This window comes from Mirounga angustirostris, unplaced genomic scaffold (genome assembly GCF_029215605.1).
Source record: "Mirounga angustirostris isolate CCGP_5_RB_7025 unplaced genomic scaffold, mMirAng1.0.hap1 SCAF_14, whole genome shotgun sequence".
Lineage (NCBI taxonomy): Eukaryota > Metazoa > Chordata > Mammalia > Carnivora > Phocidae > Mirounga > Mirounga angustirostris.
This window is the reverse complement of record NW_026991722.1, coordinates 17026538-17043302: the sequence shown is the minus strand read 5'-3', so window position 1 is coordinate 17043302 and position 16765 is coordinate 17026538. Positions and strand designations below refer to the sequence as shown.

The 16765-nt window shown below is 42.8% G+C and overlaps 1 protein-coding gene across 5 annotated transcripts in view; it reads left to right on the top strand.

Annotated features, from left to right (window-relative positions):
* Window positions 1-16765, top strand: part of NEDD4L (NEDD4 like E3 ubiquitin protein ligase) — a 335626-nt gene that overhangs the window by 175326 nt on the left and 143535 nt on the right. For 4 of the 5 annotated variants that reach the window (XM_064578837.1, XM_064578835.1, XM_045886634.3 and 1 more), the window contains 2 exons: window positions 13143-13224; window positions 16080-16118. In XM_064578837.1, the coding sequence (XP_064434907.1) occupies window positions 13143-13224; window positions 16080-16118 (121 nt within the window). Of the gene's footprint in view, window positions 1-13142; window positions 13225-14600; window positions 14686-16079; window positions 16119-16765 lie in introns of those variants that run through there. The other variant, XM_064578838.1, reaches the window with a different exon arrangement.

Here is a 16765-nt window from a genome sequence, read left to right as displayed (position 1 = left end):
GGACTTGTAAGATTGAAACCTGTGTTCAGCCAGCTCAGGATTCTGTCCGGTGGGGGCGGGCGGTGGAAGGAAAGTTCTGGAAGGAGGATGTGGCTCTCCTCTCACATGTTAAGTGGGAGAGCTGATCGTATTTGCAGGCTTTCTTGATAGCCTTGTATGCATCTATTATTAACATGCTTACTCCTCCCAGAGAGTTTCTGCCTGAACTACTTCTTGGAATTCCTGTCTGTTTTACTTCTTTGGAGTTCTGGAAGCTTATAACTCTTTGTGCAAACCAATGTACATAAACATTTAGAGTGGATAACACATCCCCTCAGTGAATGTACAAGCATGTTAGAGATAAATTGGTCTTTGAAAATGTATGGCTTCTGGGTTATGCTAATTATTCAGTTAAATAAGTAGGATAGCTGCTTAAATAAGATCAGTGAAGACTGATGACATGGAATTTAATTGTGTGGTAAATTTGAAAGTATGCATTTTTATACTGAGGCTATGTTGTCATAGGGATTTGCTGCCCATGGACATTGTTCTGGGACCTTTTTTTAATGAATTAAATACATAATTTATTGACAAAGACCAAATGCTCTCTTAACAGTAGTAAGGCTTTGTGTGTGCGTGTGTGTGTGCGCATGTGCATGTTTGGGCATGTGCATTTTTTTTTTTCAAATGTGTGCACATTAAAAAAATGTGTTTTCCAGGTAGAATTTTTGTTCATGGAACCATGTCTGGGATTGTGGTGGGAGGTAATGGGGAGATGATTCATTTCATAGATTTATGTTCAGCCACATCATCTAAGGAGTATTTTGATGAAGCGAACATGAGTTACATGTTTTTGGCATGAGTATGTGCCATACTCCTATGCTTATAGTTAGGTAGGATCCTTAAGATTAGGGCCTTATGGATTTGGGTTATTGTCTACTGCTTTACGTGGAGCTGGTCCTGGGGAGGTAACAAATGTGACTTGTCAATAAAGGTTGAAGAAAAGGATTAAAAGTACCTCTGAACCTTTATGACAGTTTGAAATTAGTGATATATGCAGTTGTGTTTGATCTAATGATCTTGTTTGGCTGAAGATTTCCATGATGTTACTGCATATTGAGAGAGAATACCACCATACAGTCAAAGTCATTTTAACTTTGTTGTTCCATATCTAATCTGAGAAGTGTACGTCTTTTGATCGATGGATTATTTGGGGGAGTTCACTTATATTAAGGCAGTAAACCCCCTAAACTTCCCAGACACTGTGAGCCTGTGGCATCCTTCCCGTATGTGTGTATGTGGTTTGTGAGTGTGTGCTTGGGACCCCCACATTCGTGAATGGCCTTTTCGGAAGAGAGACTCTTGTGCAGAGTCTTTGCCTCAGCAGTTTGGAACATGGGTACTTCTCTCACAAGCACGCAGATTTGAATTGCTCCCTCCCTCGAATGTGCATGGGGGACAGCACTTGAGGCCTTTGGCAGAATGGATTCTTAGAACCTCCTAAAGGGATAAGAAAGGAGGTGCTGTGGCCTGGTAATTAAACATTACCTCATTGCCACGGCCCCGCAGGGAGATGCTGTTAGAATGATGTTAATGAAGCCTATCTCACCAACAGGACATTGAACGTAGATACTGTGGAAATTAAGATACTCCCTTCCACTCCACTTACTGTGTTGTGTACCTTTCTTTCAAGGCTCTTTGAGACCTCTTTACCCTCTTACTTCCCCTCTGGCTGTTAAATCAGAGATTTGTGTTCAAGTTATAAATGCCTTTCCCCCCACCTACTTAATAGGCACACATACGATATTTTTAACTTGGATTTTCTAGTTGCTGCCATTGGGGATCATTTCCAGAGCGGGAGGCGGGGGCAGGGGGAGCCCACTAGCTCTGTCACCCTCCAGTCTCAGCATCCCAGCTAAACAGTAACACATCTCTCTTACTTGGAATATATGGAGAAATGAGAGGAAGAAAAAAATTATTCATGGTCTCATTAATGCAGTAATAAACATTATTTTATAGTTTGGTATATTTATAATGCAGTAGTTTTTTTTATTTGTTTTTATAGTTGTAATATGTGTTTTTTTTTAAAACTTTCTCTCTTTAAAGGCAACTAAATCAAGTTCATTAATGCCATTTTAATGGCTACGTAGCATTTCATGTGTACACATATATTAGGACATCTTTCCCTTATTCATGAAATGGGGATACTAACATCTTCCTTGCCAGAACTGTTTGAGGGGTTAGAGATGATGTATACATAAGGCCCCAAGTACAATGCTGTTCACCCAGGTAGTGCTTGATCGGTGTTACTGGAAGTTACCATTTCTGTTCATATGAGGTATTCCCTGCACTTCAGATCGTCTTAGAATAATCATAAAAATTGACGAGCTTCTTTGAGTTCTTAATATACACAGCCAACTCCATAAAGGCAACACACCTGCATTACGTACCTTTGTCTGACTTTGGTTTCTCTGGAGGGGAGGGGTAGACAGCCTCTTTGAGGGCCCCTGCTCATCTGTCCCCTGCCACCCACTTCTTTGACCTCCCCCATGGGTGCCCGCCACAGTCCTTGGCATCGGGTGGATACTCGGTGACTATTTGAGGAATTAAATCAATTGTTAGTCTCTGAAAAGGGAGCTGTTTTTGTTTTCCCCTTCTCCTGTGGCTTTGTGAGTTGCTCTCTGCTCTGTTAAAGCATTACTAGAAAGAAGTGTTTTCTTAACCTTTGGTAGTTTTCTTAACCTGTGGTAGTATGGGGAAAAGACCTAGAGAATATGCTGGAGAGGGGCGCCTGCGTGGCTCATTTGGTTAAGCGCCTGCCTTTGGCTCAGGTCATGATCCCAGGGTCCTGGGATGGAGCCCCACATCCGGCTCCCTGATCAGCGGGAAGCCTGCTTCTCCCCCTCCCACTCCCCCTGCTTGTGTTCCCCCTCTCGCTGTGTGTGTGTCTCTCTCTGTGTCAAATAAATAAATAAATAAAATCTTTAAAAAAAAAATATGCTGGAGATAAGGGCAAGTTGTAACTATCGCTTCCTTTGGCAACTGTCTGAACATTTCAGTTATTTATAGGTGAAACAGTTTTCTATAGACAATAGGAAATGAACGATAGTTATACTATTAAAACAAAAGAAAACATTGGTTTTAAACAAAGTTTTTTTTTGAACTCTAGCTTAAATATTTTCAGGGGCTGTTGCATGTCTACCTAGATAGAAAGAAAACTATGTATATGTGTGTTAGAGACAGACAGATGGGCATGCAGGTACTCCCCCCTCCCCTGCCAGGCTCCCAGGGTTCTCCATGACCCAAGTTTGGGACCTCCCCAGGGGACTGGTTGTAGATGGCAGGGGACCAGGAGAGAGTCTTGGTGACAAGACTCTCAAGGCTTAGGTGACAAGGAAGGTTTTAGGATAGGGGTAAGCCACTAGTTGCTCCCAACAACAAAATCATAACTGAAGTATCGAAAAGTAGATTTTTTTTTTTTTTTTTTTTTAGCAGTTTCACGGAATACGCCTAAGCTGTAAAATTTTAATGCCTCACTTAACCTACCTGGAACCAACATAAGAATTCATTAGTCTAAACTGACCCAGGGCTGTCTTGTATTTGTTGAAAGATGGTATCGAGTAACTCATTGCTACTATTGGAGGCGAGTGATGTATTTCAAAGCATATTTCATGCCTTGCATTAAGTCTCAAGGGCTGGAATGTATATGCATATTCTTTCAAAAATCTTCAGTACTCATCCATTTAAGGCAGTTTTCGGGGTAAGAAAAAAATTTTGAAGCCCTTTTGTATTTGTTACCATAATGTAGATTAGCCATGAAATTGTAGGTTTCAGTGCCTTGTTGAAGAGTTTATTATGGTTGAAACATATGTGTAACTATTATTGGTATTTTCATGACTTTTTTGCAGTTATAAAAATAGTACTTACCGGGTGGCTCAGTCAGTTAAGCAACTGACTTTCAGTTCAGGGTCCTGGGATGGAGCCCCAAGTTGGGCTCTCCCCGCTCAGCCAGGAATCTGCTTCTCCCTCTCCCTCTGACCCTCCCCCTGCCCGTGCGCACGTGCTCGCTCGCTCTTTCTCTCTCAAATAAATGAAATCTTTTTTAAAAAAAAAATAGTACTTGCTCAGGTAGAAAATTTAGAAAAAAAAAATTCAGGAAAGAAAATAAACATAATTCATAAACTTACCTAGAGAGAACAACTATTAACTTTATCTCTGTTTTTCTCAATTAACTTCCATATGTACGTAGAATTTTTAGATCCTGCTTATTCCTTAATGTTATACCATGATTATTTTCTCCCATTTGCAAATATTATTTGAAAACATTTTCATGGTTTTAATATTCTAGCACGTGATACCATAATTTATTCAGTCATTTCTCTGTTGGACTAAAAGGTTGCTTCTAATTTCTTTTTATATACAGTGCTGTAATGAGTATCTTTTGTAGGTAAATATTTGCTTGCATGTCTGATTATTTCTTTGGGATTAATGCTTAGAAATAGATTTGCTTAATTAAAGGCATCAACTCTATACTGGATACCTGCTGCCATGTTGCTTTCCAGAAAACTTGGAGTAATTTCTTTCCAGTAGTATTCAGACGTCTGCCTCTTCAGAAAGTGTTACCTCTTTTGCATCTTTGACAATTTGTTAGACTAAAAACTTCAGTTTCAACAATATTGCTGAATTCATGTGTTTTAGTCTCTCACGCTTTCTAGGTAATATTTTTCCTTATTTTGTGCTATTTGTTACAGATGTCAGTAATTCATGCAACACTGGCTATAATAGCCATAGAAAAGAATGAGGAAAACCTTGAACAAATAGGATTTCCAATGAGATTTTTTCTGGGTCGGCTAAGTCTCTGTGCATCAGATACCTCAGGGAGTCAAAACAAATTTGATCTACAGCATGAAGTAATAATATACCACACTAGCCCACTGTTCTTGGCTAATAAGGAAAAAAGACACAGCCCTTTTACAGCCTGTCCCAGTGGCATATTGAGCAACCTCGTGTTAAGGAAAGAATTACTGCTGCTTTCAGGCTATGGTTGTGGTGTTTCCCTTAGGAGGAAAAAATGGTTGGAAAATGAAGACCTTTCTCATTGTTCCTCTGATCTCCAAATATCTTGGAAGGACACTTATAGCTGGGGGACAGGGCAGTGTCATTGCAGCCTGGCCGCAGCCTGATCGTAACCCATCTTGAATGCTCTGCCCAGTGGAGTCAACTCCCTGTCCTCTGGCCTCCTCTAAAATACAGGGATCTCAGCAAAGACTGTTTAGTCTGACCAAAGTAAGTAAATAATCTGTGCAAAAGGATTCGCCTTTACACATTCTTGTTGGTCATAGACCGTTTGAGCCAGTCAGATGGAGAGGATCAAGCATCACTCTGTTAATGTTGCCTCAGCCTGATGGTCCTGGAGGTTGAGCAGTGGGCAAGCTCAGAAGGTCTTATGTCCATCTCTCCCTGAGAAATGGCCATTGTCTGCCCTGTTTCTGTTCACTGGTGATGAAGGTGGAACGAGACCCATCTCTGAATTCTTGTCTCTTCGAGAAAACTGGAACAGAGGCCCAGAGAGAGGGGAAGCGGAATTTTTCAGCATTGGGCTCCATGCTGAGAATGAACAGGACAACAATTGCAATGCTCTTTGCTCAGCAGTTTTGCAAGATCAGGGTGGGCTTGTGACTAAGGTTTCCTGGTGACTTCTCATGACAGAGCAGCTTCCAGTTAATGGGATCTGTCTTCTAGCCACTGATTTCCTGCAGTTTCTGGGGCTTCCTTTGTGCAAGATACAGTGATGACACCTTTCTGTTTCTTCCCTCAAAAGTCATCATCTGTGCACAGATGAAGGGTCTTGTTTGTGAGTGAACAGCCTGAGTCTCCCAGGTCGTTTTCTCTTCTGAACTGTACATACTCCGTGAAAAGTGCAAAGGAACCCCAGAGCCTTCAGGATGCATTTTGTGGTTTGCCCGATTGAGACATATAGTTTTGGAGGCCAATTCTAACTTTCAGACTTCTAATGTAAATAACAGTCATTAGGATCCTCTGGACCATAGCCTTTTCTATTGCCCTTGCAGACTTAGATACATTCATGGGCAGGACGCAGAAGATTCCACAGCCTCTCATGTGATGGCCTAAAACTTCAAGAGCTGTGTAAAAGGACTTTGGTTATAAAGACAAGGCTGTAGCTGGTGGCTTGGAATTCAGTGGCTTCTGCCCAGATGGTAGAGCTGCCTTGTCAGTGGGTGCATCCCACTCCTCCATGGGTGATGTTGCTGGCCCAGTAAGGGCTCAGAGCCCCAGTCCGGTTCTGTAGCGTGAGCCTGCACACGGTCATCCAGGCCAGAAGGTTGGAAGTTGGCGCACACTCCTCTCCTGACCTCACCACCTTCAGTTAGATACCAGATGTTTGCCATACATCTTCGGGCTGCTCCAGTCCTTTGTTTTTGGTCTTTACTGCCTCTGTGTTTAGACCCTCAGTCCTTGGTGCAGAAACCTTCCAGCTGGTCCCTCCACCTGCTGTTTCATCTTCTTGTATTGAGTCTGGTCAAAGACTCTTCCCTTTCAACAACCCCATGATCATAGTGATGTCACGGCAGAGGCCGCTAACATTTATTGAGTGCTTCCTGTATACCAGGCACTATTGTTATCTCCGTCCTCCTAACAGCCTCCTTACAACAGGAAGTACTGCTAGTCTCCCCATTAACATGAATGGTAAAACTGAGGCACAAGGAGGCCTATAGGAGTTTTCCACAGTCATAGAGCTACAAATGAGGGGAGCCAGGATTGACGCCCCAGTGGCGATGGCCGGCTCTTCAGTTGCATACAAGGCCCCCTGTGGTTTGAGCCAGGGCTCCCTCTTCTGCCCAAGCCCTCCAGACTGCAGCTGTGCCAAACACCCTGGCTCCAGCCTGCCACAGGACCTTTGCTTATGTTGTCCCCTTTGGAGAAATCTCACATGGCTCTTGGTCCTCCCTTCTTGGCCTCACAGATTCCTTTCTGGGAGGGGTGCCCAGGTTGACCAGTGCATGGAACTCAGGTGGGACATTTGACAAATGCCGAATCCCAGGTCCCAGCCCTGGAGATTCTGATCTGGCAGGCCTGGGGTGGGGACAGGCACCCGATTACAGGTAACCCTGGTTGAGCATGAGGTCAGGAACCACCGCTGTGGAGTGCTGTATTCCTGGGTACTCAGCACACCCTGTCTGAATTATCACTTCGCTTCTCTGTGCCCCATTCAGATGGGGTAGAGACAGTGTCTTATTGCCTCCTTGCCTGGAATAGAGTAGGCAACAGTGAATAGGATGCTTAAATCCTACTATCAATTTATTGTCTCTTTCTAAGGCTGAAAAGAAAGTGGTGCCTAAAGCGCTTTACTGTGCAGAGAAGGCAGAAGGTTGGGCTGTGAAATAGAATTTCTCTTCTAATCCACAAAGAATTGAGCTGCTTAGAGAGTAATGTTCATGCTGGCCCTGAGTCCTACACACCAGCCAATAGGACCGGAACTAGTTGCCAGGAGTGAATTCTGGGCTCTGCTGTAAATACGATGAGCAGTTTGCCACCACCCAGATCCCCAGGGGGCTGCCACGAGGTGCGAATAAGGAGGAAGCATGCAGCTCGGTGTGCTTTGGTGGGCCGGTCCCCAGTTTCACTAGGAGGTAATCGGGGGCACATCACATCAGCAATCACAGCAGAAGCGGGGGGCAGGAGGAGTAACAGAGAACCTCAAAAGTCTTCCAAGAGGGAAGAACAGAATCACGATTACAGTGGCTGTCATTTGTAAGGCACTTGTACTGTGTCTGGTGCTGAGTGGGTACTGATGTTAATACACAATTTTACTTTTATTTTTTTTTTAAAGATTTTATTTATTTGACAGCACAAGTAGGCAGAGTGGCAGGCAGAGGGAGAGGGAGAAGCAGGCTCCCCGCTGAGCAGGGAGCCCGACGCGGGGCTTGATCCCAGGACCCTGAGATCACGACCTGAGCCAAAGGCAGACGCGTAACTGACTGAGCCACCCAGGCGCCCTTACCACACAATTTTATCTGATCCTCACAGTAACCCTCTGCGTTAAAAACTGTTCCCATTTCATTCATGAACAATCTGAAGGTAAGAGCGGTTAAATGACTGTCTGAAGATCAGAGAGTTGGTAAAATGGAGATTAGAGACCCTAATGGAAATGGTCAACGGCATCAGATGGAGAAGCATCATGAGAGGAGGGGGAGGGATGGTCTTCTGGCCTATTTTCCTCCGTGCCCCACCTATTCTGTTTTGTTATTTATAAAAGTATTATGTATTCATGGTTACCAACAACAACCAAATCTTCCAACCACGTATAAGGAGTAACATGAAAACCAGAACTCTCTACACCTGTTCCCACACCCTGTATTTACTCCCCATACTGGAACCTTCTGAGGAGCTGCTTCTGTGTCTTTCCTAATCTTCCTAGTGGCCTAGGAGTGGGGAGGTATGTCTTAACTAAGCATTAACCTCAGGACTGAGTACGGGAAAGGTACGGGATGTGTTGAAGGTCTGAGAGGTAGAACTTCAGAGGGCAGAAGGTTCTGCCACAACTGTTGTCTTTACTGGAATCAGGGGTGAAAAAGACTCTGGAAACTGAATTCTTTCTTCCTTTCTCCACTGCTGCAGAACATCATATTCAGAAATGAAGGCCATCCCGGGACAGGAAACCTCACCACCAGCTTCTAAATGCTTGGGTGGTGGTGTAACCCCGGAGAGCCTTGGTTTCCTTGCCCTAGACTCACATGCACAAGTATACGTGTACACATGCCTCTTTTGTTGGGCTTGTTGTTTAGGTCGTATGTTTTTCCCAGCAGGTAGGTTGGTTAGAAGCTGGTAACTTGTACAGGAAAATTTCAGCCCAATGGTGATCAAGAGTGATTTCACATACCCAAAACTGTGGGCTTTTTACCCTTTATCCTCTGACAGAGAAAACCTGTTAATAGAGATAAGGGCTTTATTCGCTCTTCCTCCTGTATCTTTAGGTAGTCAAGCTGTGTTTACTTAGGATGGACTAGGCTGTAGTTAAAATGAGTGATGAGAAGTGAGTTTGGATTGTTCTGAGATTCAGAATATGCTAACTAAAAGGGATCATGGAGTTCAATAGCTTTAAAACTTGTATTTATTTTTAAGGACTTTTACATTTATTTTAGACAGCATGCGAACTGGTAGGGGGGGGTAAAGGGCAGGAGGAGAGAAAATCTCAAGCAGACTCGCTACTGAGTGCAGAGCCCGACTCGGGGCTCAGTCCCACAACCCTGAGGTCATGACCTGAGCCAAAAACCAAGAGTCAGACGCTTAACCAGCTGAGCCATCCAGGTGCCCCTTAAACTTTTTTTTTTATATTACAGAACCCTGCCCCCTCCCCCCAAATTCTAACATGGAAGCTCAATATATAAAACAGCCGAAGGGGTAAATGGTAGCCTGCAGTTTCCCCAAGATAGTTAATGCAGAAGTAAGGCTCTGTAGAGTGTGCAATTTGAAAACCACTGATTGAGTCTAATCCCTTTATTTTGGAGATATAACAAAAATTGAGATTCAGTGTGTTAAAGTGACTTGTCCGAGGTATACAGCTAGTTATTTGGGGGTGTTGAGAAGATCTCGAAGTGTGGCCTTCCCCAAAGGTAGACATTCAGCCCAGGCGTCTTGATCGTCCTCCAGACACTACAGCAGCAAAGATAAAAATTAGGTCATAACAGCAGTCTCGGTACAAAATGTTTTCCAGCTTGGCAGGATGTTAGGAACTCCTGCCCTTAGATGTTCCTTCCAGCCAGCTCTGTTGGTGGTCAGCTGGTAGCATGCGGTGGCAAGACTGTAGCGTGCTCTTGGAGAGCTGGGTTCTGGAGTGAGCAGCCTGCACCCCCTCCCAGCTCCCCTGCTTACTGTTTCACCTTGGGCAGGCGGCTTGAGTTCTCTCACTTTCTCATCTGAAAAAGATGTCCCGACTTCAGAAGCTTGCACTGGGGATCCAGTGAGATACTGCGTGTATCTCCCCCGTGTGCTGGCACAGACCGGGTGCTTAATGGCGGTTGGGTGCTGGGCTTGTGGTGCCCACAGTTGGGGTAGTATTGGTTATTAGTACTGATTATTGCTCCGGCTGCTCTGGCATCTTCCTGCTCACTTTCTGATGCTCAGCGCCCTGTCCCGTATCTCCGCGTCACGCTCTAGCATTCACCTTGCCGAAATGGGAAAGTGTCATCCTCCTCACTCCGCTGAGCCAAGTGGGGGCCATTCATAAATGCCCATTAATGGCCTTTGTTGTTTTAATCATTTTTCGTTGTTGCTCACTCCTTTCCCCAGCTCACTGGCTCTTGTATTTGCTCCTAGCAGAGTCCTTGGAATGTAGTTGGTGCTCAGCAAATACTCGTTGATGTGAATGGTACTGCTGTTCCATCAGAAAGGGAGGAAGAACCTGGAACCAGTCGGGGTGACTGTCCTGCCCCTCCCTCCCCACCGCCCACCACCCTTGAACTCATTGTCTTGTCACCAGCCAGCTCGTCCTGTGTCCTACACTCCCTCCCCTTGTACTGACATCTTCCCATCCTTTTATCAGTTCGCACACTTTCGGATCTCTCTCCATGCTGCGCTCTCTTCCAGGGAGTTTCCTGGTTGATCTTTCATGCCGACACCCTAGTACCTACCTCGACCTGGATGAGCACTCATGACGTCCTCAGACATGCCTTCCTGTCAGCTGGGAGACCTTGTCCCACTCGGAGACCCCACTCTCAGTTCCCAGCTGCACATGTCACTTACTGTGAACTATTCAGGGGATTCAAAGCGAAGCAAATAAACAGTTAGTAGAAGGATGTGTGTATTCTATTAAAGCAAATGCTTTAGTCTTTATTGCAGTTATGTAATAGGCAGTAGCCATGATAGCCGAGGGCCATGAAAACAAGAGATGGCAGAGTTTATGGTGTTCTCTAGAATACAAGATTGTGTGTGTGTGTGTGTGTGCATGCACGCACATCTCTGTCGCATGCTCAGAGCCTGTTTTTGAGATAACAGATATCAGACCTTGAGCTTTTTTTTTAGCAATAGCTTGGTGGCTGGAAATAGAAAATTAGTTTCTATAGCTAAAAAAATACTCTTTTCAAATACTACCTGGAACAGTGGTTCTGAGTGTGTGGTCCCTGGATCAAGAGCATCAGCATCACCAGGACTTTATTAGAAATACAAATTCTAGGGTCCCACCCCAGATTTACTGGATCTTTGGGGGGGTCCTTTGGGTTTGGGGTCCAACCATCTGTGTTTCAACTACCCCCTTTCCCGAGTAGTTCTGATACGCTAAAGTCTGAGAGCTTCTAACCTTAGAAATTGACTTCTGATTCATCACCCAGACCATGGTTCTAATTAGGAAGGTGTTCTTGGGGGTCTTTAAGCCTAGATTAGGTTCTAGCTCTTGATTCATCTTTATTATGAGTCTGAGAGTGTCCAGATAAGGAGAAATAGGTACATTGGTTTTTTGATGTTCTTTAATCAAATAATATCGATAGTTTATGGATAAGAGGCAAAGAATTGACTACCTTCTTTAAACCAGAATGTTAAAAATATTTACTGATAATAGAATATAACCAATTCTGTTGCTGGTTTTTCTTTTCTTTCTTTTCTTCTTTCTTTCTTTTTTTTTTTTTTGAAGATGTAGCTTCCATTAAGGTGCATTTTATGGGTAATAAATACTATATATACAATATTTTTCACTGACTTTTAATTTCTATTTTGGATATTGAGTCCTGTTACTACCAGACTTTTACTTTCATCACACCTTTCTCCAAAGGATTCATGGCATATTTATTAAGGTATTAAATAAAAATCAATCTAAAGCATTTTACAGTGCTCTTTGTAATCTTTGGAAATACCCTAAAGTTGCAGAATAAGGGTTAATAAGTCATGGCATAGCCACTAAAGGATAATTTTCAAATTGGATAGAAATAAATCATCAGTTATAGGTAATTAGATGAGTGAAAATTTGGGAGTTGAATACATGAGAGCCCTGTCTATGATTTTCAGGATTTCCAGTGTGAAACAGAAGAACCTGGATTTTAAACCCTTAAAGAGTGATAGTTTGACTAGACTTGAGGTATCCCAGGCTTAGTAAGACTAGAATATGTGAGTTGACTTAATTAGATTAGTAGAAAGTCTGCAGTGAGTAGTCCTTTTAATATATTTCTTGCTAAAAGTGTTCAGTTAATCTAGCCTTTACTGAAATCTGTAACACTGTGCAAATCTCTCTTGATTTCCTGCACTTTAGTTCTTTGGGTTTTGATTTTTTGTTTTAATCTGTAAAGTGGTAAGTGTTGGTTTAGATAAACAATGCCTGTTTTACCTTCATTAAAGGAACAATCATTTTTACCTATATAGTGGAAATCAGAATATAAATAAGATACAAACTAAATTTTTTGGCTAGATTTTGCTAGTCTGATAAAAATTTTGTATGCCTAATCTTTTCAGAATCTGTGTTTAGGAAAAGAAATATGGCAGATTAGTTCTTTTGAATTAGTTATTTTTAAAGTTAGTGTAGGGGCACCTGGGTAGCTCAGTTGAGTGTCCGACTCTTGATTTCGGCTCAGGTCGTGAACTCAGGTTATGAGAAAGCCCCCTGTTGGGCTCTGTGCTGGGCATGGAACCTGCTTGAGATTCTCTCTCTCTCCCTCTCCCTCTCCCTCTGCCCCTCCCCACTAAAAAATAAAATAAAGTTAGTGTATGTTTCATGATATTTTTGCTTTTATTTTTTTTAGAGATTTATTAGAGAGTACGGGTGAGCAGGGGGAGGGGCAAGGGAGAGGGAGACAAGCAGACTCCCCACCTAGAAGGGAGCCTGATGGAGCTTGGTCCCAAGACCCCAAGATCATGACCTCAGCCAAAATGAAGAGTTGGATGCTCAACTGACTGAGCCACTCTGGTCTCCCCCCCACCCCCAAGATTTATTTGAGAGAGATTTTTGCTTTTAAGTAAGTATCATTGACTCTGGTTGATGGAAACTTCTTGTATATTTCCTTAGTAGGCATGTTGAAAATGTTACTGCTTAGTTTGTGGAATTTACATAAACTGGGGCATTAACTGATATTTGCATTTTCATTTAGGTTTTTGTCTTTCTTTTTGTATTTTTTAAATGAAAAGTACAATCTCATTAAATCTGAAATCTTTTCTTACAGTGATCCGTATGTGAAACTTTCACTGTACGTAGCGGATGAGAATAGAGAACTCGCTTTGGTGCAGACAAAAACAATTAAAAAGGTAGGTGTCCATCCTTAATTAAACTTCATGTAAGTCATAATTTAATCCAATTAAATTAAGTACTTTGGCGCTGTAGAAGTTTATATTTTAAGTTTGGCAGTATTTTAATTTTAAACATCTCCCGGTATTAAATCTATAAATTTAACATAGAGCAAGCTTTTCAGTATTAACCCAGGATATCCATTCTGGCTTTTAGTTAAATGATTGTAAAAGCAATATTCTTAAAATAAGTATTCTTAAAATTAGCAGTTCTTTTTCCCTGCAAAGAATACAGTAAGACAAGGATTTGTTCTTGTTGGCTTGTTGTTTTTCATGAAGGCATTTAAAATAATTTAAAATACATTTAATGGAATGGAGTGGTTTGTGCAATTGGTAGACACAAAAGGAATGGTTTAACTTGAGACAAATATTACCAAAGGAAGCGAAATATTTTGCTTAGTTACATGAGAACAAGTGAAAATATTAATGAAATTATACATTTATGTGTATCTATTTTCTAAATCTTCATTACATGATTTCATTAAAGATGTTCTCATAATTATATTTTAATTCATCTATCACCATGTTTCCCTGTATGTGTGTATGCGTTTGTGTGTGTGTAAATCTAAGTATTTACTCCATATTTGGGGCATTTATTGAAGATGTAGGTTTTTTATCCAAAGTACTGTTTTTATCTGTGCTTCAGTATTATTTATCAATTACTACTATTTTCCCGGCACCTTTGGGGGGCAGATAGTCCAATACTCTGTGTGATAAGCTTTTCCTGGGGAATAGGATGGCTTTAAAAAATGCTAACTCTCGGGCGCCTGGGTGGCTCAGTTGGTTGGGCGACTGCCTTCGGCTCAGGTCATGATCCTGGAGTCCCGGGATCGAGTCCCGCATCGGGCTCCCTGCTCGGCAGGGAGCCTGCTTCTGCCTCTGACCCTCCCCCCTCTCATGTGCTCTCTCTCTCTCATTCTCTCTGCCTCAAATAAATAAATAAAATCTTAAAAAAAAAAAAAAATGCTAACTCTCCTGCCATTGTGCAGACACCTGAGCTCCTAGACCGGGTCATTCTATGTAAGGAGCAGCCATCGTAGCCCGTCCTCCACCTGGCTTTGTGAGTGGCATTAAAAATCTGTTTTGCAAACAAGAGCCCGTGTTTTGATTAGCGGGGAGGACTCCGGCGAAGCACGGAGGCCATTGTTCCGGGCGGCAGGCGCTGTCCCTGCTTCAGCCGGCAGCGAGCTGGGGGCCCCGCCTGGGAGGGCCGGCGCCCTGCAGCGCAGGCGGACCGGGGGGAGACCTGGGCGCCCGGACGCGGAGGGAGCCGAGAACCACAGCCCCCACCCCCACCCCCACCCCCCCAGCCGAGCCTGGGGGGACCGACAAGACTTTTCCTGCCCGGGGCGGGCCGCCGCCTCCCCCCTCTCCCTCCTCTCCCGCCCAGCGCGCCTGCTCTGCCTCGCTCGCAGCCTCCCGGTTAGTATTTCTGTGCTGCGCGCGCTCGCTCGGTTTGCTTTCGGAGCTGCGGTCCTCCTCCTCCCTCGTGGCCGGCCGCCTGGTCCTTCGTGCGCGCCGCGGGCTCACGTCGGTGCGCTCGACCCCCTCCTGCCATTTGCCTCTCGCCCCGTGCCTTTCTGGGCAGCCCGCGTCCCGGACTGCATCCGCCCCCGGCAGGCCCGGTCCTGCCCTGCCCCTCCTGCTGCCCGCCTGGCACCTCTCCCTCCTCCTCCCCCCCTTCTCTCCCTCTCCTTCTCACTCATTGTATCCCGGCTCCATTCACAGGCAAAAGTATGAAGCCCCATCCTTTTCACATTGGGTTCCCTCTTGAGTTGTGGGCGGGCAAAGTGCTGATTTTTTTAAAATGCCAGTTCAGTGTTGTGGGAATTCTGTGTGTGTTGTTTCTTGGGGTGCATTTGTGTTCTATCTGTGCTGCTTTGTGGACTAGTATGTTAAAGGAATTCGATTGAGAGAGGCAAATATGGTTCAGCCTAAATACCTGTAGCCTTTGGTGAGGTGGTGATTTTTCAGTCTGTACATAGGATTTTTGAGGGGTGTATTTATTTAAGAGTATTATGCATGTCCAAATGCATTAACGTGTATATATGTATTCTTGCACAGTGTCTGTTTCATCTTAGTTTCAGAGGATGCTTGGCAGCCCATCTTTTGTCCGTCCTGAGGACAGAAGTATCTGTTCCATGTCCTCGTGAGATAGATATTTAGATTGGTATGGAGATGGGTGGGTGGATGGACAGAGGAATGGATAGAAGGATTGAAGGATAGGGAGGTGAAGATTTTAAACACCGGTTATTTTGGGGAAAAAATCCACTTCGGATTTATAACTGGCAGTTTTTTTTTTTTTCATGAATTATAATCTGATCGTCATTATCGTTCTTTATAAAATACTCTTCATATTTCAGTATTTATGTAAATAGCAAATACTTTTGCCTTTCCCTACCTGCTTCTTTACTCTCCAAAACAGATTTGTGGCAGGTCGAGAGAAATGAATTCATTTCCTTCTAGATGAAGTAAGCCTATGAATGTGAATTTCTTGAAGAATATCTTCATATTTTTCATGATGATGGCTCTTTGTAGGTCCCTGACATTATTCCTTCTGGTTGATAGCATGCAGTTTATGGTTTCTTATCTATGAATTATCTGTTTCATAAATACATCCCTTCCTCTCTAGTTTGGTTTGTAGAATAGTTTCAAATAATTGACTAAAATGCTTTTTATTGCCATTTTGAGTATCTCTTAGCTATTATTTTTAATCACAAAAAAAATGTTGAAGCAAATATGTGGATTGCATTGTACTAGTAACTGTTCATGTTCCAAAGACTGTAAAAGATATTACAAGATAATTTCTCTTCCAGACGCTGAACCCAAAGTGGAATGAAGAATTTTATTTTAGAGTAAGTTTTTCATTTTTTTGATAATAACTATTATTGATAACTAGGTTGATAGCACAATAGATTCATACTGAGTAAAAGCTGTTAAATTTTTATGTGAAATTCTTTTGAGAAATGGCTGGGTAGCCACCTCATGTGGCCTAAGGTTTCAAAGACTGCCTAGTAGCAGCAAAATCTGGACTTGTTTCATTTTGGGGGTGTTTTAGAGAAGCAAAAAGAAAAGTTACCCAAGTACCATATTTTAGCTTTTCTACTCAAATTTTTCTTTAAAAATACGGTAAAATATAATTAAAACAATAGCTTAATTATTTCTATGAGACACGGGTTATGAATGATTTTAGAGGTAAAATAAAGCAACAGAGGCAACATGATTAAAAAGAAGCCTAAAACTTACCAGTCATGTTCTAGTTAGGAAGGGAGAGTTTTGTAATTGAAACGTGTGTGTGTACAAGTGTTAATATAAAACTATTTCTGGACTATAAATATCACTGAATTGGGTAAAATTTCCTCAGCCTTGTATGTTTAACACCTAGAAGAGCTATATGTAGAAGTGACAATTGTGTGAATTAATGGAGATTAATTACTATTCAAGGAGTTTTTGTGGTGGTTGCTGTATTTTTTTGTACGAAAACTTGGGAAATACTAAACTG